The sequence below is a fragment of the Odontesthes bonariensis genome, chromosome 9 (assembly GCF_027942865.1).
Source record: "Odontesthes bonariensis isolate fOdoBon6 chromosome 9, fOdoBon6.hap1, whole genome shotgun sequence".
NCBI lineage: Eukaryota > Metazoa > Chordata > Actinopteri > Atheriniformes > Atherinopsidae > Odontesthes > Odontesthes bonariensis.
This window is the reverse complement of record NC_134514.1, coordinates 26,142,851-26,168,470: the sequence shown is the minus strand read 5'-3', so window position 1 is coordinate 26,168,470 and position 25,620 is coordinate 26,142,851. Positions and strand designations below refer to the sequence as shown.

At 42.8% G+C, this 25,620-nt stretch overlaps 1 protein-coding gene across 3 annotated transcripts in view; it reads left to right on the top strand.

Moving 5' to 3' along the window:
* The window catches only part of ets1 (v-ets avian erythroblastosis virus E26 oncogene homolog 1), a 39,562-nt gene extending 15,454 nt beyond the window's left edge, over window positions 1-24,108 (top strand). Inside the window, exons 1-8 of one of the 3 annotated variants that reach the window (XM_075473843.1) lie at window positions 1,173-1,546; window positions 12,217-12,336; window positions 12,860-13,060; window positions 13,371-13,448; window positions 13,910-14,155; window positions 16,476-16,736; window positions 20,456-20,574; window positions 20,802-24,108. In XM_075473843.1, the coding sequence (XP_075329958.1) occupies window positions 1,480-1,546; window positions 12,217-12,336; window positions 12,860-13,060; window positions 13,371-13,448; window positions 13,910-14,155; window positions 16,476-16,736; window positions 20,456-20,574; window positions 20,802-21,017 (1,308 nt within the window). In that variant the 5' untranslated portion in view covers window positions 1,173-1,479 and the 3' untranslated portion in view covers window positions 21,018-24,108. Of the gene's footprint in view, window positions 1-1,172; window positions 1,547-12,216; window positions 12,337-12,859; window positions 13,061-13,370; window positions 13,449-13,909; window positions 14,156-16,475; window positions 16,737-20,455; window positions 20,575-20,801 lie in introns of those variants that run through there. The other 2 variants (XM_075473842.1, XM_075473841.1) reach the window with 2 other exon arrangements.
* The last annotated feature ends 1,512 nt before the right edge of the window (window positions 24,109-25,620 follow it).

Sequence of the window (25,620 nt, the reverse complement as noted above, 5' to 3'; positions counted from 1 at the left end):
GTCAGTCACATGTTCCAATAGTTTTGCTCACTTGAAAAATGAGTGGGTTCAAACAAAGGGTGGTATGTCCTGAGTTGTTTAACACATCTAGATGTAAATACCAGGAAATAAAAGCTGACATTCTGAACTCTTGTCTCATACTCATCTTTTGATCTTAAACCCAAATGTCTTCAGTGAACAACAAAAACAAGGGAATTTGCCTTGCTGTTCCAATCCTTTTGGAGGGGACTGTATGAGAGCAGCCTTATTTCTGCCTTTAAAACGATTTTATCTTTGCTTTATTTGTGTAAAAAATGGCGGGTGGGTGGGGTGGGTGAGGTTATGTTTTTGGGACAGACTAGTAGTTCCTAAATTGTCTGTTATGAGTAGAAAACAAAAGTGCTTAATCATTTGAGTCAGAGCTTGCTGTTTTAACAAACTAGAAACTTTTACACACTGTTTCAGTCCAGTTCGTGTACCAGAATGAAGACAAACTGAAGGATTCTCAGGAAGCCTGGAGAACTATTGCTCAAGCCCATTTGAAAAGAACACAAAAAAGTCTAGCTCCATGGAAGAAAAATGAGGAATGAGGGATGGCTCAAGACTTTTCCACAGTAGCCTACTATACTGTACTGCTTAGACTCAAGTGCCAGATGGTAACGATACTGTATTTTACGCTGTTTTTCGGTACGCTTGAAGCACTCATTTAGGAAACTACACTGGGTGATGCTACTGTAATTTCGTTGTTTGGCATAGAAGATTACGCTATGGAGCTACTAAATCAACTGTTTGCTGTCATATTCCATTGTATTACCTCTAAAATAAGGCTCAGGGTTATTTCTAAGGCAACTCGGCAGCTCCCGCATCGTTTCTTCGTCCCTGTAAAACGCACGTTTTCGGGAAAGAGCAGAGTAATAATTGCGTCTGATGACGTGAAGGGGTCTTGATACAAGGAGGTTCTCACACACAGACACAGTGTGTGAGTATGAGAGTGCCTAAAGAGGTAGGGGTAGGGAGCCCGGGGTGGGCGTTGGGGGGTGGTGATGGTGGTGTGGGAGGAGGGGGGGGGGGGGGGGGGGTGGGGGGGGTGAGTGGGGGGTGAGTGGGGGGGAGGATGATTGAATTGTGAATCAACTCCCAAACCCCGCCCCCCCTCTGCTTTCGTCGCTCGTTGTAATGAAACGCCCATAGGCAGAGATAGAGAGGAAGGAGTGAGTGAGTGTGTGAGTAAGAAAGAACGAGGAAAAGAGGGAGTGTGTGTTCATGCACTGGAGAGGGAGAGAGGGAAAGAGACAGATAAGTTAGAGGAGTAAAAGAATCTCAGTCGCCTTGAACGCCTTGGTAAATATAAGAAAAAAAGATTTTTTTTTAAAATCGGCCAATACAAGTAACTGGGGCGCCAAAGGAGGTGATTTTTTCCTTATATTATTTGGTTATTTAGTTTTTGGAGCTGTTAGAATAAAAGAGGGACGCGCGGCGTTTTCAAGTCCCACTGATCTGATGATCATGACGGCAGCTGTCGATATGAAACCGACGTTAACAATCATAAAGGCTGAAAAGATGGAAGGTGAGTAATACAACTCTTCTGTACGAGCTTGACAGCTAACACGAGACATCATGACTCCTAACATGACTCCTGAGTGTTTTCTTGTAACACAACCGGGCTGCTGGCAGTTTACGTTGCTGCTTACCACCGCGTTAATTCTCGGCAATTAGATGCGCTGAGAGGGACAAAACGTCCTGAACGCATGTCTCCGTGCCAAGACGTTGTTGGTTGCTCAATATCGGACAACACGCAAGAAGAAGAAGAAGAAGAAAAAAAATAAATCACTCGGAGGGTTTACACTCATGCAATTGGAGGCTGTATGTGTGTGATTCTTCTCCTGATTGTTATGGATCGGACAAGGCCATGAACGGCGTTTTCAGTTAAGAATAAGTTGTGTTTGAAACGATATGCCAATGTGAAAGCAACTTTTTACACGTGTTGAGATCTCTTTCAGAAGACATGGGGTTTCATTTTAAGATGTCTTGTTGGCAAATGAAATTGACACGTGACGGTTTAAGTTCAAACACTTTTGATATTATTTTGTGTGATACTTCCAGACACGCTGCAAGTTGTATGATTTCTCATCAGTTGGAGTTTGTCCCTTTTGTTGTTTTGGTTATGTGTTTCTCAGGTTTATTATACAATTTTCCCCTTTCTTTTACTCTTTGATCCAACTCTTATCTCAGAGATCTCTCAACCATCTCTGACCCACCTATCCCATGTCATGCAGGGGAGAGCCAAAGCTCTCTGTCCGGCCAGCTTGGGGGACAGTACCCAACAACTCCCCTCCCCAACAAACCCACTGTCTCTTCTGCCTCCCTCTCCTATCTTCTCCACATTCGCCTACTGTTCCTTGTGTTCCTCAGCGCCTGAAACTAACTTTTCAGAGGGAAGGAGAGACAGGCTGAGGTGATGAATCTGCACTGCTGAGGCTTGCCTCTCCATCTCTGCTGCCTGGAACACTTGGCATCCTTCAGTTGTTGAACTGGGCATTGACAAGGAAGGCCGCAACTATGAGCTGTTTTTGCTCGTGGGGGGTTTAAACCTCTGTTTGGTTTCACTTCTCATTTTTATGCAAAGTTTTGCTATACATGGTGGCACATTCTGACAATTTGAATTTTGGATTTAATTTACATAAAGTGGTCCCCTGTGCTCTTGAAGCTCAGGTGGCTTTCAGCCTCTTAGTGGGGCCTTGATGCATCATGGAAATTTGATACTAATTGCTAGTGTAGACTCACTAAGGGGCTGTGACTCACCACATTAACCAACTTCTCCCCGCTGTCAATACCTGCAGAGCATAGCTACATACATATACAGCTCACAAAGTTACAAAATGTGCTGACAGCTGCAGTAATGTTGCCAGAGTGTAGCACTATCTTGCAAAATCGTTTTGCAATGTTCGGTCCTACTTAGGCCTCACTTGGGTGCACTCGGGTCATGCTGAGGCTGCCAAGAAGCAGTTCACAACCCAACACAACCTTCAACTCTGTCTTGCACTAACACTGTTGTGTTTACTTGGACATCACCATGCTTACAAGGTAAATGTTCTACCAGTGTTCAAGGCTGTTCCCAGTCTTAGTAAGACATACTTTTTTTTCTCAGCAACACCTGCATCCACATAGCCTACTGTACATGCATCTATACCCCTACGAACAGACTCAAGTGGTTTCCAGCCCACCTTACTATATTGTTTGTTTTCATTTGGGACGGAAGTGCAGCCAGTCTCGGCTTACTCAGGGCCTGTCCTCACTCTCCAGCTGAGGTAATTCCTTTGAAAGCGCTCACACACCGTCAGGGTCAGAGGTGCAACCAAACAGAGCTTCTAATGTTCCGCCAAGCTGTTAGTCTTCTGTTTTCTGTTACAGTCGGCACAGAACGCTTATTTCATGGTCACCCAGATGATGGTCACTTGCTCCTGAGAGCAAAATGTAGCCACAACAAGACTCCGCTCGACAGGGACAGGTTTGGCAGATTTACAGGGGGCGTTACAGTGCGTTCAAGCAAAGTTTTCATAAAGTTGTGGATTAAGTACTGAACAGACAAGACGTGTCAATCATTTACTGCTCAAGTCTCTTTTAGACTTGAGCAATTTGTCCCTCTTTCACTTTGCTTCTCTGTTTCGTCAGGCCTGAAAGTCGGGCTTCAGTGGCCGACAGGAATGTTTGTGAGCATGCCCTGCTGGATGGCATGCATAGAAGCATAGAAGGAGCTTGAGGGGAGGCTCGCTTTTATCTGATGAAAACGCTGCAGTTTGTTGTAACTGGCAGTTCTGCTGCTTTCGCAGAGAAGCCTTATATGGAATCCATGGATCCATGCTTGCCTCATACTGTACAACACAAGCACATACAAGCCATGCTACGTGAGTGACTTTTGAAATGACTTGAGACTTTCTCCTTTTTTGTGGAGGCTCTGATGCTGGTGCTTCAGGGAGAGGGGTAGCTGGTGTCAGGACAGAGGGAGCTTCAGGTTTTATCAGTGTTGTATCCGTGTCAGCGCCACTTCAGTAGCACAGTGTAATGTATGCCAATGTTTGAGTGTGCGTGGCTAGCTGGCAGCTGTGCAAACACTGTTTGGGTGATCCGGGCCTCTCTTGATGTGGTCTGCCAATGAAACCAGCCAGTCGGAGCAAACAGGCCAGTTTTTCATCAGATGTCTGCCGTATCAAACTGGGAATGATTGCCCGATCAGTCCTGTTCAGTTCATGACATCACACATATTGCATTCCGTAGTCTTTGACCAGGCCATGCCTGGGCCTACAGGGCAACTGATACCAGCTTCTTCAATAGGCCTCCCTGTGCTGGTTAAGTATGTCAACAGACTGGGTGGATATCAATGAAGTGAAGGTCTGTGAATTTCCACAAAGACCCTGTCTTTCTTTTTTTTCCCGCGTTACGCAGTTATGCCTATTTGTTACATGAAATGGGTTATCCCCTCATTTAGTCAGCGCTTCATTCATTGCTCCTTCACTGAGCCTGTCATCTGCTGTATTGCCCATATAAACGTAAAACCACAATACTGCGTGAGTCCTTTTCTCAATGCTTCCCCTGTGACTACATGCCTTAATCTCTGCTTATAAAGCTTAGTCATAAACTAAGGCATGTTAGCACCAGATACAGCAGTCTACTAAATAATAAACATATGGTGAGAGAGGGGTTGGAGGGGTTGAGGAACTGCCAAGGTGTGGTCAATATGATGGCAGTAAATAGCCTAAAATGATAGCGATCAAAGCGGAGGGGCCTCTCCTAGCAGCTGGTCCTCTACAGCGTCTCGTTTTACTCAGATTCTGCAAAAAGCCAACAACCAAAACAAAGGAAAATATATTCTTTGGCTGGGGGAAATAAAGTCCTAACAAGCGTTTTTTTGTAACAGACAACTCCTCAGTCATTCACCCGCCCACTCACACAATTCCTCCTCAAGTGTGTCCCCTCCCCTTTCCCTTTCTTCCTCTGTTTCCATGCCTTTCTGTTGGCCACATGAGTTTTTCTCACGGCTCCTTGATGTGGTGTATGGTGAGTTCCTGGTAAGTGCACTTTGTCCCATCCCCAGTCATTCCTAACTTGTAAGTCTGAGTCATGGCATTAGACGCCAGGCGCACCACACGCCACTGGCTGCCCGATTATGTGTCTGTTTACCTTGCTTACTGGTTTCTGCTGCTTATGCTTCCCTGCCCTTCCTACATCACTAGTTTTTTTGTCTGTAAATGTTTTGACACTGCCCTCAAATGGTTGCCCATGCAGCTCAGCATTGTCTTGAGGGCTTTCTGTTTTTTTTTTTTTTTTTTTGTTTTTTTTTTGTTATTGTTGTTTTTTTAAACATTTTTTTCCTCCCTTTTGCTCTGTTGCTGTTTCTGTTACATGCTTCCAAATTTAGGAGCTGGAGTTCCTGTAATGTAATGGAAACTGGGGTAGTATAGACAAATACCTGCTCTCAGAATGAGTCCACCCTCTTTAAAAGGTTTGTTTCAACGCGGATGTTCAGCGGTCCACAACAAGGCCGTGTCACTCACTTTGTTCGAGGGTACGCTCCAGATTTTCTCTTCTGCTGCACACCACCTGTTTTTCGAGTCAACAAGCGTTGCGTGCTGGTTCTGTAATCAGGTGAACAAATGGGCCACAGTCGCAGCTTGTATGTGCATCAGACCTACAGCATTACAGCTGTATTGATTGACTGGCTTGCTCAATCTAAAAACAATAGAGAAGGGTATCTTTTTGTTGGTGTGACCGTGTGGTAGTCATGATGATGATTTGGTCTGTGGTGACTCGATCAAATGTATCTGCCGAAAGCACACACATCCAGAAAATAGGGAGAGCTATGCGACCAGGTTCTGACAGAAATATGTCTGTGCAACAATATTTCTCATCTCCCTGTGAATTCTTATCAGAAAGGCTCTGTCTGCTGCCTGTAAACATGTATTTGTTTAGCGTATGGCTACAAGGTAACGCTGAGCAAATTATGAGTCACTGAGTGGAATTTTTACAAGATATGGTCATTCCTTTCATCATGACCAGTCATAGTGTCAAACGAAGCAGCGCGCTATCCCCTGAAGTCCAGTCATTCTTTGATGAAATGAGTCACAACCTGTCTGTGTGTACTGATGGGTGTGTGTGTCTTTAAGAGAGATAGAAAAAGACAGTTTGAGCTTACATAACTGCAATGATATCCTCATGTTTTGGAAATCACTTCCATCTCTTCTTGCAAAACTCTTGAGTTGTAACTTTCCCAATCGTGGTTTTTACATCTTTTGATCAGCGAAGTCAGCCAAACCTACATATCTTAATAAGATAAAGGAAAAGAGATGTGGCCAGATGTTTCATGTTTTATACTCCTATTTTGAGCTCAGTGTCGCCTCCATGGTTAAATGAAGGGGCAATTCATCATCATGAGCTGAAACCATTTTGCCACTTGGACCACAAGTCATTTTTGGTCACATTAGAGGAAAACAAGAAAGCTGTGAGAAGCACATTAGCAATTGTAAAACAGAGGTGGAATGTGAGGCACGCAACATGAAAACACTGCGGTCTTGTGGGAATTTATTTATCAAGTATCCATCTGTGGCACATAGCTTGCCTTCAAATGAGCAATGATCTCTCATGTATGTATGATGTGTAATTAGAACCAGTCATTACAAGACTTGCACGCGTCCATGTCACACCAGAGAAAGGTTGCGAGTGGGGATTCGTGGCCGCATAATGTCCCACATCACTCACACTTGTATCAGGAGCCTGGTTGTGGAATGTATCAGTTTGGACTAAAAATGGGGCAGGCACCATGTTTTGTGGAAAAAAGGCAACATGGAGAGTAAACTGTTTGTCAGATATGTCGTGTGTTTGGTTAAATGCCTAAACAGTTCCCCCAGAGCATCCCATGTCTGTTTATAACAGGGATGCAGGCGGCGGGAGGGGAATGTCGAGATTGGAGTAGCTGGCCTGGATACGGCAAAACTAACACCACCTACACTACACTTTTTTTTCTTTTTTTTTTTTACGTAAAAACTGTGCAAGTCTGTCAGCTTTGGTCAGTTTTGGTCAGTTTTGAGATCCCTTCTTGTTGTGCATTATGTTCCTCCTCAAAGTAAAAGAGAACTTTAGGGTTGTGCAATGTGTGTTTGTGATAAGAACATTACTGTTGCTCAATGTTAAATACTTAAGGCATGCCCAAAAGCCAGACATTTTTACACTGCTAAAGATCACAGGGGAACAAATCTTGAAGGCAGTTGAGTATGAGAAAAGGAGCCAAATCCAGCTCAAAGCAACTTGTCTCTGTTTCTCTCGCTCACGTGGAAAGCCAAACATTTCCTTCAAGCCTTTTGCAAAGATATGTTTAGCTTCTGTTGCTGATGGCGTGGATCATTCCAAACACAATGTCGTATCAAGCGCCGAGGCTTTGGCATAAACACAAGGGTTAATGGACTTTCACATCATAAGCTAATATGATTTCAGAGATGGAGGGAGTGGAAGAGAGAAAGACAGAAAGGCAGCCATAGGGTATTAGTCTGACTTATTGTCTGCTTTGGTAGCCAGCGAGTCTGTGGTAGTGATGGTCCGGGGCAACTTCACTTTCATGGCCAAAGACAGATGTCAGCACTAGTGGTCTTGTCCCGTACAGCTGCCTTACACCACCACAGGCTTGTGTTTCAGGAGGGCAGCCAGAAGCCAGCGGTTAGGACCTTAGAATAAAACTAGTGTTTCAGCACTGGTGCCTGTGATAGTGGGATTCTCCTGGTTTGCTGTTGGATCGCTTTGGTCTTACTTTCTCCTTCTTTAGGGCATGGCTTGGGTTTACCTCTGGTCTGGCTTTATGACTTTGCTGATACTTCTATTCCTGGTTCTTGGCATTGGGATGGAAATCTAAACAGCTCGGCTGACTGAACAAGAAGCCCTCTTTAAACCTGACTGCCGACCCCGTCCTCCTCCTCTTGCTCCGCTGCAGACCTCAGTAGCCACTTTATCACCATGCGGCACTGAATGGACCCCCTTCATGCTGGTTGGGTTTACGACCTTACGTTCCCAGAGCAGAGAATCAGATATGGATCTCCATCAAGGGCCCTCTCAGCTGCCCACTGTCAGCTCTGGTCTGATGTGGGTAGGCTTTAATGGCAAATTAGAAGCAATTGGCTGGTTACCAAGACCTCTTGTTGTTTCTCCAGCACCTCTTTGTGATGCTGCTGATATATACTTGTGTGCATGTAGGCGCATCCAGGAAAGCCTTAGTGTTGGCTATGAGATAATCCTTACTTGAACCCATAACTCACCTCACTTTTCACAGGAACTTGCACTTTTTGCAGCAGGAAATGGACACTTTTACTTTTTAAAATTTTTTTTGATACAGAATCTACTTTACTTTTAGCTAGATAAGTGCACAAAGTGGGAAACAACAATTATAGCATCCTTTGATGCTCCTATGATTAAATTGAGACTTTAACACGGTTCAATTTCTTTTCCTCACACCAGCACGCACCCACTCGTTAACTCCATAGGGCTATTTATAGCCCAGTCGCATGATAGAAAGCATATTGTCCCTTATTTGTTGGGTCTGGTTGCCTGCTCTGCTTGTATCATTGCATCATTCAGGGGGGAGGCAGCAGTCCAGGCTTTATGAATGAACTGAGCCTCCGCCAGAGGCTGGGAGATGGCACTGATCCCACTGTGATGTCACTAGAGGGACGAGGAAAAGAGAGAGAGATTTATGAAACCTCCCATTCATTTGTCTGCATTCGTCTCTATTTCTTTGTGCCCACCCCCCCGATTCCCTTGTCCTCTTATGGGAGTTCATATTACAGGCTGATGACTCACCACCACCCCACTCGGTCACCCTTCAACCACCCAAGATGCTGCCTTGCTATCTTTCCCAGCCCTGTCTTTGCCTTCTCTTCCCCAATGGACTGGTCTCGGCCACAAGATTCCCAATTTCACACCCATGCTCTATTGCGCAGGCAGAGGTGGCTGCTAATTTAGTTTGTGTATATGTGTGTTTATATGTGTGTCAATTTAACAGCCTGAGGTGCCAAAGAGATCCTAGATATAAGGTTGGGTTGGGGCTTTGTAACAAAGGCAGAAGTGTAAAAGTCCAACGACTGTCAGTGGACAGCATATATAATCATCACACTCAGCAGCTTACTCATTACCCATACCATGGTAAGAGAGGAGTGGCTAATCAATACCTTTTCCTGTACATGCAGACTACACATCTGTCTCACTTTATCAGTGATTCTTAAAATAGATCGACTTATTATTCATTCACCATCATTAGAAGAAATGGGCTTCACTTCATAGTTTCCATTGGCTCTATTTTTTTTCGGAGTCCTGTTGATGAAATGTGAACGCCATCATCTTGCCTGTGATTTATACCCCTTCCCACTTTTCTTGAGCAAAGTGGATGGGACTCATTTTGTGGACAGACTCGCACCATCTAATGTGGAAAGTGATGACTTGTAGATGCTTTAACTCTGGGTGCATACTGACCATTCTGCATCTAATGGGACTCACAGGCATTGAAATCGTATCAGGACTTCATCATTTACTAGAGATCGTCTAGATCCAGGCTCGGCTCTCTCACTAATGGAAGCACATTGTACATTAGCACTGCCGCAGATAACTTTCACATGGATCATTCACTGCGGAGGCTGCTTTATTACCACTTTGCTTTCACGTTGCCCTGCCCTCTGCTTCATAATTTTAAGTCTGCAGCTTGATTCGCAAAAGTACAAGAAAGCAGTGTGCATGCATATAACAGGCAAAATAAAGAAGAAATGCAATGGATTCTGTTGATGTGCAGTTTTTCTGTCACCTAACAATCCAAACTTGGAAAACAAAAACACTAAAAAAGAAAACCCACTTCAAACTCATAAGTATAAGAAAATTCTAATTGAGAAAACAAACAAAAGAAATAACACAAGTTGCATTTCACATGATACTTTGGCCTGTAATCGTGGTTCACATATTTCTCTCTTTAGGGCGCCTAATGTTAGCTCTCATGCGTTATGGTTAAGAGTGTCTTTGATGGAGGATTTAGTGCTCAAGTGGGTTCACTTCTGTGTGGGCAAGTGCACACTAGGGCCGGGTTGATAAAAGCGAGGAGGAGGGAGGGGCGTGAACAGTTTGAAAGTGCAGACAAACTCCACTCGATCCAGCTTAAATAAACTGCCGCTTTTTGCCTTTGCCATGACATCAAAGTGCAGACTGTCTGAGCCCCAGTGCCATCTCAGTTTGCAGCAGTTTGCAACACGAACGCTGTCGCACTACTAACACTGCTTCAAAGAAAAATGAGCTCGGTATAAAGGCAAGACAAACTGTCTGTCGGGGTAGCTGGAAACCGACGGCTCTCTCAGGTCTTTTTTTTTTTTTTTTTTTTGATGTGCGAACAGTGTCTGACAGTACTTAAGGTCTCATGTGAAACTGTTAAACAATGTTTATTCTCAGCTTTTCCTCTGACTGTGATGGTTAACTTTCTGTTTGTTCACCAGTGTACCAGAGAACAATATTATATTATCACAGGCCTAATTGAATCACATGAAGAAGTAAAAGGCTTTTGTCCGTCGTCTGCCTCGAGTCTGTTCCTTCTTTCTTTAAGGGGGGATAAAAACAAAAACAAAGACAAGAAAAGAAAAGAAAAAGAACCAAAGATAGAAAAAGAGAAACTGGAAGACATCATTTTACAAACAGCCAGACAGACATTGGTTACATGGGTGAAGGAGGGACAGCTGCTGTGCATTCCTGACAAGGTCGAGACGTCAGTGAGTGGTGAAAACAAGCATGAACTGAATGTTGCCCCAGTGTACTGCCTGCAGATAAAACCACCAGCCGCTGGAGATGCCAGGACATCTGGGTTCGACGAATGGTGGTGCAGCGACGGGGGTGGGGTGACACAACTTTTTCCCCATAACTAATTTGCCCTCAGGCCGAGCCTTTTTTTTTTTTGACTGGGGTATGACTGATTTTAACTGTGACCACAGTCAAGAGAGATGAATTAAAGAGATGAAGATTAACTCAAGGCCTAATTAAATCTCTGCAGTGCATGTACTGACAGCCCAAGATGCCCTGTTGTGGTGTTTAAGTTTTGCCTCGTGTACTTTATCCCCAAAGTTTTATCATGTGAGATTATAAAGATTTGTGTCGACACTGCACATCATGTGATTGATAAACATGGCCATCAATCAGAACTTTTGATATTCCTTGTGTGCTTGTCGAGTTGCTTTTTAGCAGTTGATGCCTTGGGGGTATTTTCCCTTCTCCCCTCATCCCCTCCCATGCTTTGCCCCTTTATCCCACACTTCTGCAGCCTGGTCAATCTAATTAGACGAGTGCGAGTCATCAGGCACTGTTTAAAGCCATCAAAGGGAGCTCTGTTCCCTGCTGGGTGCCCAATGGCAGTGAGTAGAAAACAGTTACCCCAGTGTGTTACAAAGACCTTCGAGACATCTTACCCCCCTCCGCTCTCCAAGCCACCCGCCAGCAGCCGCAGTGACATTGTCACCTCATCCTTTGACCCCTGACCTGTCAGAATGTTTGAGCCCATGCTTGGTCTTGTGACAGTAGGGCCACTGTGTATGGGCAGCACGGTAGGAGGGCTAGCGGGGGTCGTAGTGTCACTGATGGGCAGTGGGTGTTGCTCTCCCACCCAGAATGTATGGCTAGGAGAGAGGGCCGCGTTTGAAGTGTTTGTAAATAAACTTGCAAATCTGTTCTAGTGCCAGATGAGTGGGATCTGCCAAAGGATCCTGCAAGTGCCAGATACTTGAGTTACCTGTGAAAAGAAGGTTATGAAAACCTCATGCGTGCCACTGAATTACCATAAAAAGTGTTCCCATCCAAAGCTGTGACCAGTCCAGTTTAAGTAGATTGGATCAGTGGCTGTCTAGACGGAATGTAATTGTTGCACCATGTTGTTGATCACGATAGATCTGCACTGATTTTATTTTTGTCTTTAGCGTGCGTGTGTGTGTGGTATCTTTTACTGAACTACTCTAACAAGCCTCTCTGTCTCACCTCTCGGTCTTAATCCAATTTTCCATCTTCTAAGGTATATCGGCATGAAATACAATACAGGACGTGTTGCCGTGGCTCTAGCTGCCAATGCGAATGACAGCAACATGCTATGTTAGCTTATCAGCCATTCAGATCTCAAATGAAACGCACAACGATAATCCTCAAGTTGAAATTGTAATTCACATTTTTGCAATTTGTGTTTGGCAGATCCGGAGTGTGGAGACGTCCCCCTGCTCACTCCAGGAAGTAAAGAGATGATGTCCCAGGCTCTGAAGGCCACCTTCAGTGGCTTCACAAAGGAACAGCAAAGGCTGGGTATTCCCAAAGGTAGGAGTGCCGGCTGCTTGTGTTCTCATTAGTCCCTGTTAACGTTTCCACTGAGGAAATCGAATTTCACCAGTTAAGTGTGAGCCTGCAAAACCACCTCAATGTGTCACATGTCAGCCACGCACATTCTTTCACATAGCAAACCTAATTCAGAGCATTCAGTGAAGGCATGTCTCGGAGAGACTGAAAAGCAGGAGACACCCAGTCATTCCAGAAATGATTTACATCGCAGAATATACATTTAAGCCTGGAACTCGACTTCCAGACAGACCGTAAGATGATGAGTTTGCTTGTAAATTAGAGCAACCGCAACGTGGCTTCAAGCTGCGTGCAAACAGCCCGACTCCATGTAATTGTACTACAACTGACAACTATGGTTTTCAGCTTTTCATTACCGCTGCTGTTTACATTCTCCCCTTTCTCCGTGCCCTCTGTTGCTTGCTGCATGACAGTTTACAGCAAGTGCTGCAGTTTAGAGCCCTGGATCATCCATGTAGTAACCACTGTATGTGATCCTTTTCAGATCCAAGGCAGTGGACAGAAAACCATGTGGCTGAGTGGCTAACATGGACAGTGAACGAGTTCAGTCTGAAAAATGTTGACTTTGACAAATTTGGCATGAACGGAGCCAGCCTGTGTGCGATGGGGAAGGAGCGCTTCTTGGACTTAGCCCCTGACTTTGTGGGTGACATCCTCTGGGAACATTTAGAAATGCTTCAGAAAGGTAAGGCCACATACATTTGAAGAAACATGCAAATGCAAATTCTTCTCGTGAGAAGATGATTTAACGGACAAGAGATTAAAATCTACACGATGTAAGAGAACTCTCACCATACAGGCTGATATATCACTGCTTATTCTGATTGAGAAACCCTGTTGGCATTTACTTTAGTAACAGGAGCCAAACAGGAAAATACAATTTGGCTCAGGTCATTAATTTTTCATAACTCTGGATGCAGTTACATGATACCAAAAAAAAAAAAATCAATGATGAGGTCACTGATGCTCTTTCTCTCTATCCATTTTTCATGAAGAGGATACAAAGCATTACCCCATCAACGGACTGACCTCCAACTTCCAGGAATCCCGCTATACCTCAGACTATTTTGTCAGTAAGTACTCATCACAGTCCTTGTCAGTCTAATAACAGATGATGCATGTTTAAGATGTGAATGGAAAAGCAGAGAGTGGGGCACTGCTTTAGAGAAAAAGGGATTTAGTGTGAGACGTTTTTTTCCCCCTCTATTTCTGCTTTTTTTTCCCCTTGGATATTGATCCGTTGTCCATTTTGCAGCTATAGATGTAAGATGGGCAGACATCATAGGAAATAATTATTGCTCTAATCAATAATTTTGCTTAAAATCTCTAAGATTCATCTCATGCACTCGATGCCATGTTTTGTTATGGTCTTTTCACGAGCTCGGCATTTGAGCAGCAGTTTAGCACAAGGGGGATAATGACTCTGCACCTCTAAGATTGATCTCCCTCCTCTTTTTTTTTTTTTTTTTTTTTTTCTTCCTTGCTCTCCTTTGTTTGCTTTCTATATCCACTAATTTCCCCTTTGTGTCTCCAGGCTATGGTGTTGAACATGCTCAGTGTGTCCCTCCTTCTGAATACTCAGAGCCCGGCTTCATCACAGAGTCCTACCAGACACTGCATCCCATCAGCTCAGAGGAACTACTCACCCTCAAGTATGAGAGCGAATACCCCGCAGTCATCCTACGAGACACAACTCTTAACTCGATGCAGAGCGACTACTTCTCTGTCAAGCAGGAGGTGGTCTCCCCCGACAACATGTGTGTGGGACGCCTCAGCAGAGGTGAGGGGTTATATATAAACTTGGGTCTGAAGAGTACAGCTGAGATTTGCAGGAGGAACGTGCTTTTATGTCATACTCGACTTTCCGTTTGAGTCGGCCACTTAGGGAAGGTGTCCACAAGTGCATGCATTTGTGCGAGTGCATGTAAGTGTTGAAGGTGTCTGTGGGCGTTTGCCTGCATGTGATTGTGCTGAAGCTACCAGAATCTCGTCATGCCACATCAGTGCGAATGTATTAGAAGAGAAGAAAAGCAGGCCCTCTGGTTGGTTTGTGGTTCCAGCTAACCCGCCTCGCACACTCTAGCCTAGGTTGGGAAAAAAAAGAAAATGCTATTGTTTTTGTCAGAGAGATACATGAACCAAAGCCACAATGTGTTCTCTTCTTACCGCCTGTCCCTTATGTAAAGCAGTTCAAGTGGTGTAACCTTAAAGATTTTTTTTCTTTCTTGTTTTTCTTGGCCTCTTTTCCTCGACTCGAGCTCTATGTTCTGGGTAAGGAGATAGAGGTGTCATCCTCCGTTAGCAGGCGTGGGGTTTTCTCATGAAACTGTTTGCTTTTGCGAATGTGCAGGCTTGTTTTCTCTCCCAGCGATGGTTTACAGAGGAATTAGCAGCATGGTTTACATTTATAGCCATAAAGCAAGGCTTTTCTTCTCACAAATCCCCAGCTGTATAAATGAATAGCATGTGCCATGAAGACCAGTCAAGACTCCTTCTGGCGCTTTACGCATTCGCCTGCAAGATTTAAGGTCATATCATCATGCAGCACGCATACCAAGCTTTTGAGCGTTGTGTTGTGCTTTCCCGACATGGGAAAGTACTTTGTAGCACAACTGATATCCACATGTGGCTTCAATTTGACCAGCTGAAGATTTCAGCGTTGGTGGAGGCACTGCATTATCTGTCATTTGTTAATGACTTACAATTCAAAGACTCCGCTTATCTTTCCCAAGGCCAAAAATAGCGAGACAATTTGTGTGATTGTCTTCCATTTAGAATAAAATCCAAATGGTGGTCGTAAAAAGTGAAATGAAGTGTGAAATGGAGAGACGGGGCACAGCAGAGAACAATGTAGCTTGGTGAGAAAGAACACATTTATTGCAAAGGTGCTGTTTATGACAATTCATTAAGATTTGCTTTTGTGTCAAATGCCTCTCTTCTGTGACAGTACTGCCAAAGTGTTGAGCCACCCCTCACCTCTTCACATTCTGTTTTCAAGGAGATCATCTTGTAATCTCTTAAACTGTTCTTGAGCAATAGTGCTTTCTTAAGTTCTTTCAAAGGCTACTTTTTCCACCAACGTTCAGTTAAAACTGTGCTATGAATAATTCAAGCATAGAAAGGCACCCAACTCAAGAAATGAACCAGTGTTGTGACTCCACATAACAGACAACTTAGCAAGGAACCAATTTGAAATGATTATCTTCAGGCACTTTGTTACTAGCCGCCTGTTGCAAACACGTATGTTTTATTACGATTTCTTTAGTCACATCTTTAGTATTAAAATGCCAAATAGAAAACACAGTTTGACACAAACGGGGTGATTCCCAAAGAGCTGCTAGTTGAAAACTTGCCATATCTCAACATGGTGTGCACTAGGTCCTCAGAAAATATGAGAAAACTGTACAAATGGAGGGACAAAAGAAGAAATTGCAGGCCTAAAAAGTATCTACAGAAGGTGAACAGTATCTGAAAGTGATCCATAATCTGTCCATCTATTTTCTATACCTGCTTTGTTGTGCATAAGAAATTGGAAAAAATACAGTAACGACCTGTAAAAAGACTGCGGCTACCAAAAATCAGTGGCAACAGGTTATGCTTATGCAGTCAAAACCACTCCCCAGGGCCCAGACTTCCACATTATTAAACAGTGTGGGATCATCTTGACAGAGAACAGAGCGAAAGGCAGCCGATATCCAAAGAAGAGCTTTGGAATGTCCCTGTATAAGCCTGGAGAACAATCGCTGAGGACTACTTGGATAAATTATAAGAAAGCTCATCTAAGAGGGTTCCGCCTGTGTTGAAGAATAAAGTTGGCCATACTAAATATTGACTTTTAAGATTGTTAGAGCTGACTCTATTTTGCCTTATATACTGTATTTCCACTATCTTTGTGCATGTTTTGCATGTGATGAGTGGCTCAAGACTTTTGCCCAAGACTGTAAATCTTGAGATTAAACAATGACTTCTCAAATGGAAAAACAGCAAGCATGATACAAAGTGAGGCTCTCTTAAAAAAAGCTTAATAATCTAGGGAAGTTTAGAGTAACCTACTTCTCAATAATAATTCTTTTTCCCTCTTTCTTGTTGTTTCCTCTCAGGTAAGCTTGGTGGTCAGGACTCCTTTGAGAGCATTGACAGCTTTGAGAGCTGCGACCGGCTGACCCATTCGTGGAGCAGCCAGTCCTCATTCAGCAGCCTGCAGCGGGTACCGTCATATGACAGCTTTGACTCAGAAGACTACCCCACTGCCTTGCATGGCCACAAGCCCAAAGGCACCTTCAAAGACTATGTGAGGGAGCGCTCAGACCTCAGCAAAGATAAACCCGTCATCCCAGCGGCAGCACTGGCAGGATACACAGGTATGATGTCTGCAGGTCAGACTTGATACGTTCCTCAAAAAGTGCTTTGGCATTTTCTACATTCTCCAGGCAGATGGTAATAAAATATGGCCAAACTCAAACACAGTGAGGGATACACTGATAGACCGATAATGTTTAATGTTGTTATAATTTGTGATTACATGTGCTCCTTGTAGTGTCCGCTGTCTTTCAGTGAACTTAAAGTAAAACAACAAGTTGAACTCCAATTATTCATTTTCTGCATATTATTTTCATCCCCAGTGCACAGCTGTAACACACTTGTTGATGCTCTGCAAAAGCCCCACGTGTGGGAGTGGTGTAGTGCACCACTTTTAGACCGAAAAAAAAAAAAAAACACCTTTTACCCAATGCTGCCTAAGTTATGCACATCACAGGAAGCAAAATAGATCTTGTTCATGCCTCCTTCTCTTTTTTTGTCTTTTCTCTCTATCTCTCCCTTTCATTCGCTTGATCTTTCTTCACTTCTCATCTACCTCTTTGTTATCTGCTGCCCGCATCTCAACCTATTTTTTCCAGGTCGTCCTAGCAACATGAGACATAGAAATTATGCCTGCCCCTGCACATAGCAGCAGAGCAATGCTATCTCTTCATCTCATGAGGCATCTTTGCACTTTGGCTGGTTTATGTGTGCTCTTCAAGTTCACTAAGATGTGGAGATATTTGCAACCTCTGAAGCAAATGCACTATTTCAGTATCCGTCATATTTGTTTGGTTTCAAAGCTGCCGCTGTTGCTACTTTTAACTTTTCACTCGGATGTGTATGCTAACGCTCAGCCATAAATGCTACTTTTATATGTATTCCTGTTGTTTTTGGCATTGTGTGAGCAACTTCTCAATGTTAGGCACTGTATGAACATCACCAATTTTATGAAGAAGATCCCAAACGAGGGGTTTAGTTTAAAGTACCCTGAAAACTTGAAAACTCAGATTGCGAGGACAGCTGAACTGCTTCACTGTGGACGCTGCAAGTCTTTGGGGCTTTTTCAGTGTCTTGTTTAAATTATAGTCACAAGGCTGCATGATTGCTAGCACTAAAAAAGGGGGAAATCCTTGCTCATTTCTCAACGTCACAAAACAATGCATACATCACATCTCATTAGTCTGACCCAAAGTCGGTATGCGTGACTTAATTTGTCATTTCTGTGCTTATTAGTTCAAAAGCCGCTTGCAGAACAATGACTCATTCATTTGTAACGATGTTAGAAAGATGTCGTAATGTATTCGTAATCAAATAAGGAAGAGTAGGACACAGTCTAAAGCTCCTCTCGGACCATAACAGCATGTGTTGCGCTCTGCGCCCAGTTTAACTAAACCAGCAGACTAAAACTAAATTATAGGAAAAAAAATCATACAGTGAGTTGTTAAATGGGCATTTGGTAACGTAGCCCTCCTTCTTCTCTTTTGCACATGTGCATCGCAGTATTCGAACTCATGTCTGCACGGCTGACATGTATGCGTCAGTAACAGGATAGAGCCCTCGACAGCTCAATGCCTCATGCATGATGTCCTCTCACTGAAGAGGAAAGCTTCTCTCTGAGCTGTTACACAATGGAAACATTTGAAAGATGACAAATAGATAAAGATAAATAAATAAAGCTGTAAAATCTTCAATTTTCCAGAGAGGGAAAAAATTCTCAAGCAGCTAGGTCTGGTCCTTGATACTTTGAAGAGCGGCATAAAAAGAGGGAAGGCGTTTGGAGCATTTTCGGATGTGCATGAGGAATGAGGGAGTATAGGAATCGAAATCAGAAAAAGCAAAATTGAAATGAAGAAACAAGCTTCAATTTAATTCCAAAATGATGCTCATGACAACTTGACAGGTTGCCGTGCTCAGCTTCCTGTCCCAGTCACAGAGTGACAGGTGACACTCGCAGCGAGGATAGGGAGGCAGATAAGGCTATACGGCGATAAGCGAAGCTCCAGTTGTTAACTTTGTGGTTTCCTGTGTTAATTTACCATTTACACCACTGTCTGCAAAAAAACAAGGCGGCTTTAGAACATGTTGAACTCTCAGTCTGCATGATTATACTCAAATTTCTCACTCCTCTGCTCCTCGCTTGTGAGAAACAATGCTAACAGTCGTGCTTTATTTGAACTGCGGTGAGGAATCGTCAAGCTGTCCAAATGAAACCGATGATAATCCGAGTCATATATAATGTTAAAACCCTAAAATCGCCTCCCAGGTTTCTTGCTTTAACTAAAAATGCTCAGGACTAGTTTAGAGTGCACTTAACACTGCTGTGAACACGAGCCCCCACCCTTTTGCCGCACTGTACGCTTTTTCAATGAGACCCATTGTGCATGAAGATTGTAGCATATTTTTGGAAACTTTTCTTCTTTTTTTCTTTCTTTCTTTCTTTCTTTCTTTCTTTCATTTTTTTTTTTTTTTTTTTTTTTTTTAAGAGGGTCGCCTGCATTCAGGCGTGAGAGCACAGGGGGCTGGTATCACCCTCATGTGGGCTGGCTGTTACAGTGGCAGACTTTTGGAATGTGAGCCGAAGCTCTGAAAGAGACGCAGTGTTGCCCAGACACTTATTTTCCAGACCCGGCACGACTGCTCTCATGCACCTTCTCCAATCCTTGCAGGAGTCAAAGAGGTCTCTGAAATGCCATTTTCGAGTCTTCAACCCACACGTCTGTTTCCCTGAAAGCTTTTCGTTTGCGTCGTGTGAGGGTACGCTCGGTTTTTCTGAGGCACTCGAGTGAGGTGACTTTTTGCTCAGCTCTGGTTTTGCTGGGGCGGTGTGCTGCATAGGCAGGTGTGATTTCATCATACGAGCCTCAGAAAAGTTGGTCGGTTCGCATATATACAAAGAAACCACACGATTTAAGTGTGACGCGCTGAATCTAGTTCAGAGACAAAAGTCGGTCTTTTTTTTTTTTTTTTGATCGCCTTTGTTCTACTTTCCCTCCCATTTTTGTTTTTTATTCTGTGAACTGTGATAAATTCTTGCATTAGCGTTCAAATTTAGGTTCTACTGGGTTGTTATCTTATTTTTGATTCTTGAAAAATGCATGCCATTGTATCATGATAGATGACTTGGGAGCTGCTCTCTGTCTGAAACACACAGTCTGTCTTGAAGTCTAATAGATGTGTTGCAGAAGCCTAAAGGCAGCGCCTCTTATTTTAGAATAGTGATTTCATCAGAATGGAACTTACACAGACACAGACTCTAGATTCACATACAGTACAGGGCAACTGGCAGACAAGGGTATACATGATGAATGAGACTGTTGTATTGATGAGGACATTTGGTTCCACTGCTGTTCTTCAGTCTGACCCAGATTAGAAGGTTTACTTTGTCCGTCTTCCGACCTAAGTGAACAACGGCCATGAATATTTAACGGTTTTGTGTCTATGATGAATATACATTGTTGTGATATAGCCCTTTCAACTTTCTCTTACATAGCAGTGCTTTAACATATTTTGCATGACTAAAATGCGTTAGTTTGTTACGCACTTATACAGTTACCACCCCTCAAACCCCCCGGGGCATTTGGCATTAAAATTCTTTTGATGCAGCGCAATTTCATCTATGATGTAGAACTTTAAAGACTTGAACCACTAAGAAGACTTCAGAACTTGGGAATATTACCCAAAACTCCCTTTGCCCTGAATTCAAATACGTTTTCACACTAACAATCTCCGTGTAAACGATAAATGAACACCTTCTTTCCCTCTTCCATCTGCTCTGCAGGCAGTGGCCCCATCCAGCTGTGGCAGTTTCTTCTGGAGCTACTGACCGACAAGTCTTGCCAGTCCTTCATCAGCTGGACAGGCGACGGCTGGGAGTTCAAGCTCTCCGACCCAGATGAGGTGAGAGGTCGTGACCCTGCTGCTCACTGGCACACGAGATGGGAGGTCCTAAATAGCTGGCCAGATGAACAAGATGTTTTCTTTGTAAAGACAGCCGCCTATTGTGTCTAGCTCCATTTAGGTTCTGTTGGAGGGATATTTCAGCTGGTTTTGCATCAACTGCATATTTTGACGTGACTTGTTTATATCTTATTCCTGACATGCTTTATTCTCTGTGCTTGTCGCAGGTTGCTCGGAGGTGGGGCAAAAGAAAAAACAAGCCCAAGATGAATTACGAGAAACTGAGCCGTGGCCTTCGTTACTACTATGACAAGAACATCATCCACAAGACGTCTGGGAAGCGCTACGTCTACCGCTTTGTCTGTGACTTAAAAAGCCTGCTGGGCTACACACCCGAAGAGCTGCACGCAATGTTGGACGTAAAGCCCGACACGGACGAGTGAAATCGGACAGAAAGGAGAAGCGAGGAGAAAACGTTAAAGAGCCACACGGACTGAGGCTCATAAAGTGGTCTTAACTGTTTGATAGAGTTGGTAAACCATTTTTTTGGGGGGGACCAAATGTTTTTGATGACTAACTGTGGTCTTTGTCAACTTTGAGCTCCTGTCTCTTCGACCATATTTTAAAAAGGAAGGCAGGAGCCAAAAACCTGTCGTAGAACCCCATCGCATTTGAGAAGTGTGTGCGTGCGCGCGTGTGAGTGTGTGTGCGAGTAAGTGAGTGCATGTTTGATGTTTACTGGTGTTATTTAGCAGCTCAAGGCAGGTGAAGCGCTATTGGGTAGAGTTCAGGTTCTGTTCTGTTCTAAGTAGCAAAGTGGGGTGGGCGAGAGCACCAAGAGACAAAGTGCGGGAGATCCGAGAGAGAGTGAAATAAAATGACTGATTTCCTTGTTAGGTTGAACAGAGAGCAGGTGAAAAGTTCTTGCTGAGACAACGGTTGCCAAAATGTAAAAAGGAAACCAAGAAAGGTATTATATCACATCGACATACATGCTTACTGTGTCTCTCAGGCAAAGAGAGAGATTTCAGCTAGGACCAAAAAAAAAGTGTGATTTAGAATTTATGTTTAAGGACCATACGCTTGTGCCAGTACTATATCATAATAGTATAATATATTACTATTATACGATACTATAATTCTAATATAATTTTCCTTTGGGATGAATAAAGTATTTTTTTTTCATTCATTTCATATTATTGATTGTAAAAACACCCAGCGTGAGCCTGACAGGCCAATTATTGGACGGCATTTTCGTCTCAGAGGGTTTTAAAGTAGAATCCAACAATAGACGCCAAGTTAGACTGTTCTGATCTCAAGCCTTTAACTGAAAATGTGCTGATTCGTTATCAGACAACACTATAGACACGGGCCCTGTGCTTTGTGGAGTGCGAGGAGCTGTTGGAGATTACTCATACCCAGAGTGTCGGCAAGACAACTGAAAGTAGCCGTTGCTTTTGAAACTGACGCTTTCACCTTTATGTACATGTTTGCCACCTTGTCAGGGACACGTATTATGACTGAAACTTGTGCATTTTTGCATATACCACCAGTATTAGCAAACTGTAGACAATCTATATGGGGAAATTCAGGAGTCTTTGGTAAGAAGAGTTGTTAATGTGCAGATTAGATGAATAATTTGTCAGGTCACTGTCCATGTTAGCATTGCGTTAGGTGTGTTTTTATAGTCCTGTCTGTCTTAACCTGTAAAGTCACGAGTTACTTAGCCGAGGGAGTGATTTTGCAAAATCCGCAGAATGACAAATGTCAGTTTATTTTTGTCTGTTACGCAGTTCATTTTGGCCACGACGAAGCAGCTGCCGCTTAGTGTGATGGTACAGTGTAAGAAAAAGGGACACGAAATAGGAAAACGTTGGACAATGGAGGATGGGAGGCTGTTTGGTTTAGACGAAGGTGACGGAAAGAAATCTTGAGGATAATGCAGGCGATGATCACTTGTGATGTATAATGGAGAGAGATGGACGGAGAGGATGCAGGTTGGCTTGCTTGAGATGGCGGACGGATGGCAGACAGCTCGGTTATAAAGCCTGTGTGCTTCTTATCTATGAACAAAGTAATGTGCGGTGAGAATGAGTAACTCATGTATGATTTCACCGTTACTTGTGCAGTCCGCTCGGAGCACATGCATAACAATTCACTGGTTACATTGAAGCAAATTGGCAGCAGTTTCCTCCCAACAGTGGGAACAGTGGCTGTACACTGGGAAATGCCAAAGTTGAATATTATCTTAGAATACAATGTTATTGTTTACAGTGGCTGAATGTTACCCATAAGGATGAAAATAGCTTTTGAGATGTGTATTTGTACAGATTGTATTTCATAATGCTTTATTGAGACCCAGATTACACAAATAAGCAAGAGACAAAGCAGGAATAATAACCAAAACTCATGTGAGGTCTTTGGCCGCGGTGCTTCGGGTATCCACTTTGTTAGAAGACAGGGACCAGAAATCTCTCATGTTTTTGGAAAGTGTTGTCTTTTATGTTTTTTCCTTTTTTGTTTGATAAATGGGAAAGCACACGGCTTTAGGACAGAGTCTTTGCTGATTTGGGTGTCCCACTGAGTGCAGAAAACAGATGCTGTATATGTTCATAAAGTCTTAACTGGTAACAAGCTTGTCCATCATTATGGAGCTCTCGACTCTCGAACCTGCGTTGCTTATCCGACGCAGAGAATTGGACCTTAAACAAATGAATTGGTAAAAAGCTGCACTGTATGTTCATTCCTTTCTACATGTTGTACAACAAAGCTCCTACATTTTGTTTGTTTTGTTGAGTTTTTTTAAATGTCAGTATTGTTTTTTTGGGTTTTTTTTTCCCAGCTTTACAGATTTTTGGTAACTCCTTTTTGTAATGATGTTTTTTTTCCAACATAAAGTCATAATGCTAGTATGGCTTCATAAGAAAAGAAAGCAGTCTGTTACTTAAAATGTTAATAATCTGAAAATTGTTTTTGTCAGGAAACTTTACTGTCGTTAAATGTGGGAGACCACAGCCTACTGCAGGACTTGTGTATAAGTGACTCTTCGTCAGGCGAATGCATACAGACCAATATTTTGTGGCATACGTGTATCTCACAATGGATTCAGAAGGAAAGCCTTATTGTTTTTGGATGTCGTTCTTTCGTGTATGTTTTATAGTGTTTTTCCGTATTTTGTTATGAGATTCATTTTTATTGTATTTAGTTCACAAAACATTTGAATATTTTTCAATAATTTATATTTTATAAAAGACAAGAGACGCAGACAGCTGGTGCTTTCATGGGAATTTAAAGGTAGCGCAGGACAAAATAATGTAGCGTTTTATTTTAAGTTTTTATTATGTATGTTTGTTTTGTTTTTTTTCTTTTTCATATAAAAAAAAAAAAAAAAAGACCTGTCTGCGAGAGTGAAAACAAAAGGCTGATGCTGGCCCATCAATGACTTCTGCTGGAAAGGTTTTATAAACTGTAGCCTCTATTTCTAAAATGTACTTAATGTACTTCAAAATGTTATAAAATATATGTGAAGAAAGATTTTATCATTCTGTGCGGTGTTTTATTCCACTCACTCATCCTTCCTTCTGCATCACATTTAAGCTACGCCATCGTGTTACATGCAGTGACACAGATGTATCGATGCATTTTAGCTGTACTATTCAAACTGTGAATTGAACAGCTTTGTATGGCATGATGTTGTTAATTTATATCTCTGCGGGAAGTGCTGTGGTCTAAAATGTGATGTTGACTCATCAAAACACAGTGTTGTTCAGCGCGTAAGCTGTTCTATATGTGTCAAATCAACATCAAGTCAAATTTATTTGCATAGCACATTTCATGTACAAAACAATTCAAAGTGCTTCACATAAAATAAAAGCAGCAGGGAGTGGAAAAAGCATTAAAAATACATGAATATAAAGAGAAACAAATAAAATAATATAAATGAATTTAAAAACGAGCAACAGTCCAGATAAATTAAAAGATATCGTGCAGATTTCATGCATAGACACATTAGAAAAGAAATGTTTTTAACCTTGATTTAAAAATGTCTACATTTGGTGAAAGTTTAATCTCCACTGGCAGTTTGTTCCACTTGTTTGCAGCATAACAGCTAAATGCTGCTTCTCTGTGTTTAGTCTGGACTCTGGACTGGACCAGCTGACCTGAGTCCTTGGATCTAAGAGCTCTGCTGGGTTTATATTCTCTGAACATATCACAGATGTATTCTGGCCCTAAACCGTTCTGGGATTTGTGTCGACATTAAGTCATCAGAGCAACAGAACAGTTGGTGGTGCAGAGAACAAGCAACATGGCATGGGTACTTCTAACTATTAAGTGTTAAATTAAAGATAAATAGACACACAGACCCTGGTTAATCAACCCTCAGCAGGAGCCAACCCCAACTAATGAGAGAATAATTTATGGCTGCAACATGTGGCACTTTCACAAAAGCTAAAAAAAAAAAGTACAATGACCAAATTTCCATTAATCCTCCCCTACAGAGATGCAGCTTAAGTCAAAAGTCACTGCAGTGTAACAATGACGTTCAATGCCTCACTCTGTCACAAAGTAGACACTCAATGTTTTTAATCCGTCTGTCATCACATTGACGTTTGATGTCAGCGATATAACGATGTACAGCAGGGGTTTTTAACACCTTGAGACATTCAGCCTCCCTTCAGACGCAACACTGTGATAACCACATATTGCTGTTTGACATATCAACACGACATTACAATCTACATAAATGGTTTGTTCCAAGCTATCTATCAGTTTCTGATTGAAGGGGAAAATGGTCCAATCGTTCCAAACCTAATGTGGCTAAGTTCTTCAACCAAATCATAACTTTTGATAGCTATTGTAACATTTCCACAACAGCATTTACTGAGCTGGCCACAGAAGGCCTGCCTAACCCTTTGAAAAACCTTTAATGGACACTTTTAACACAATTGATTTGTCCACAAATGCTCATGCGGAGGAAAGATGGAAGGTCAGAGGTGTTAGTCCACCAACTCCAAGAATGATACAGCACAGGGCTCGTCTCAAAGT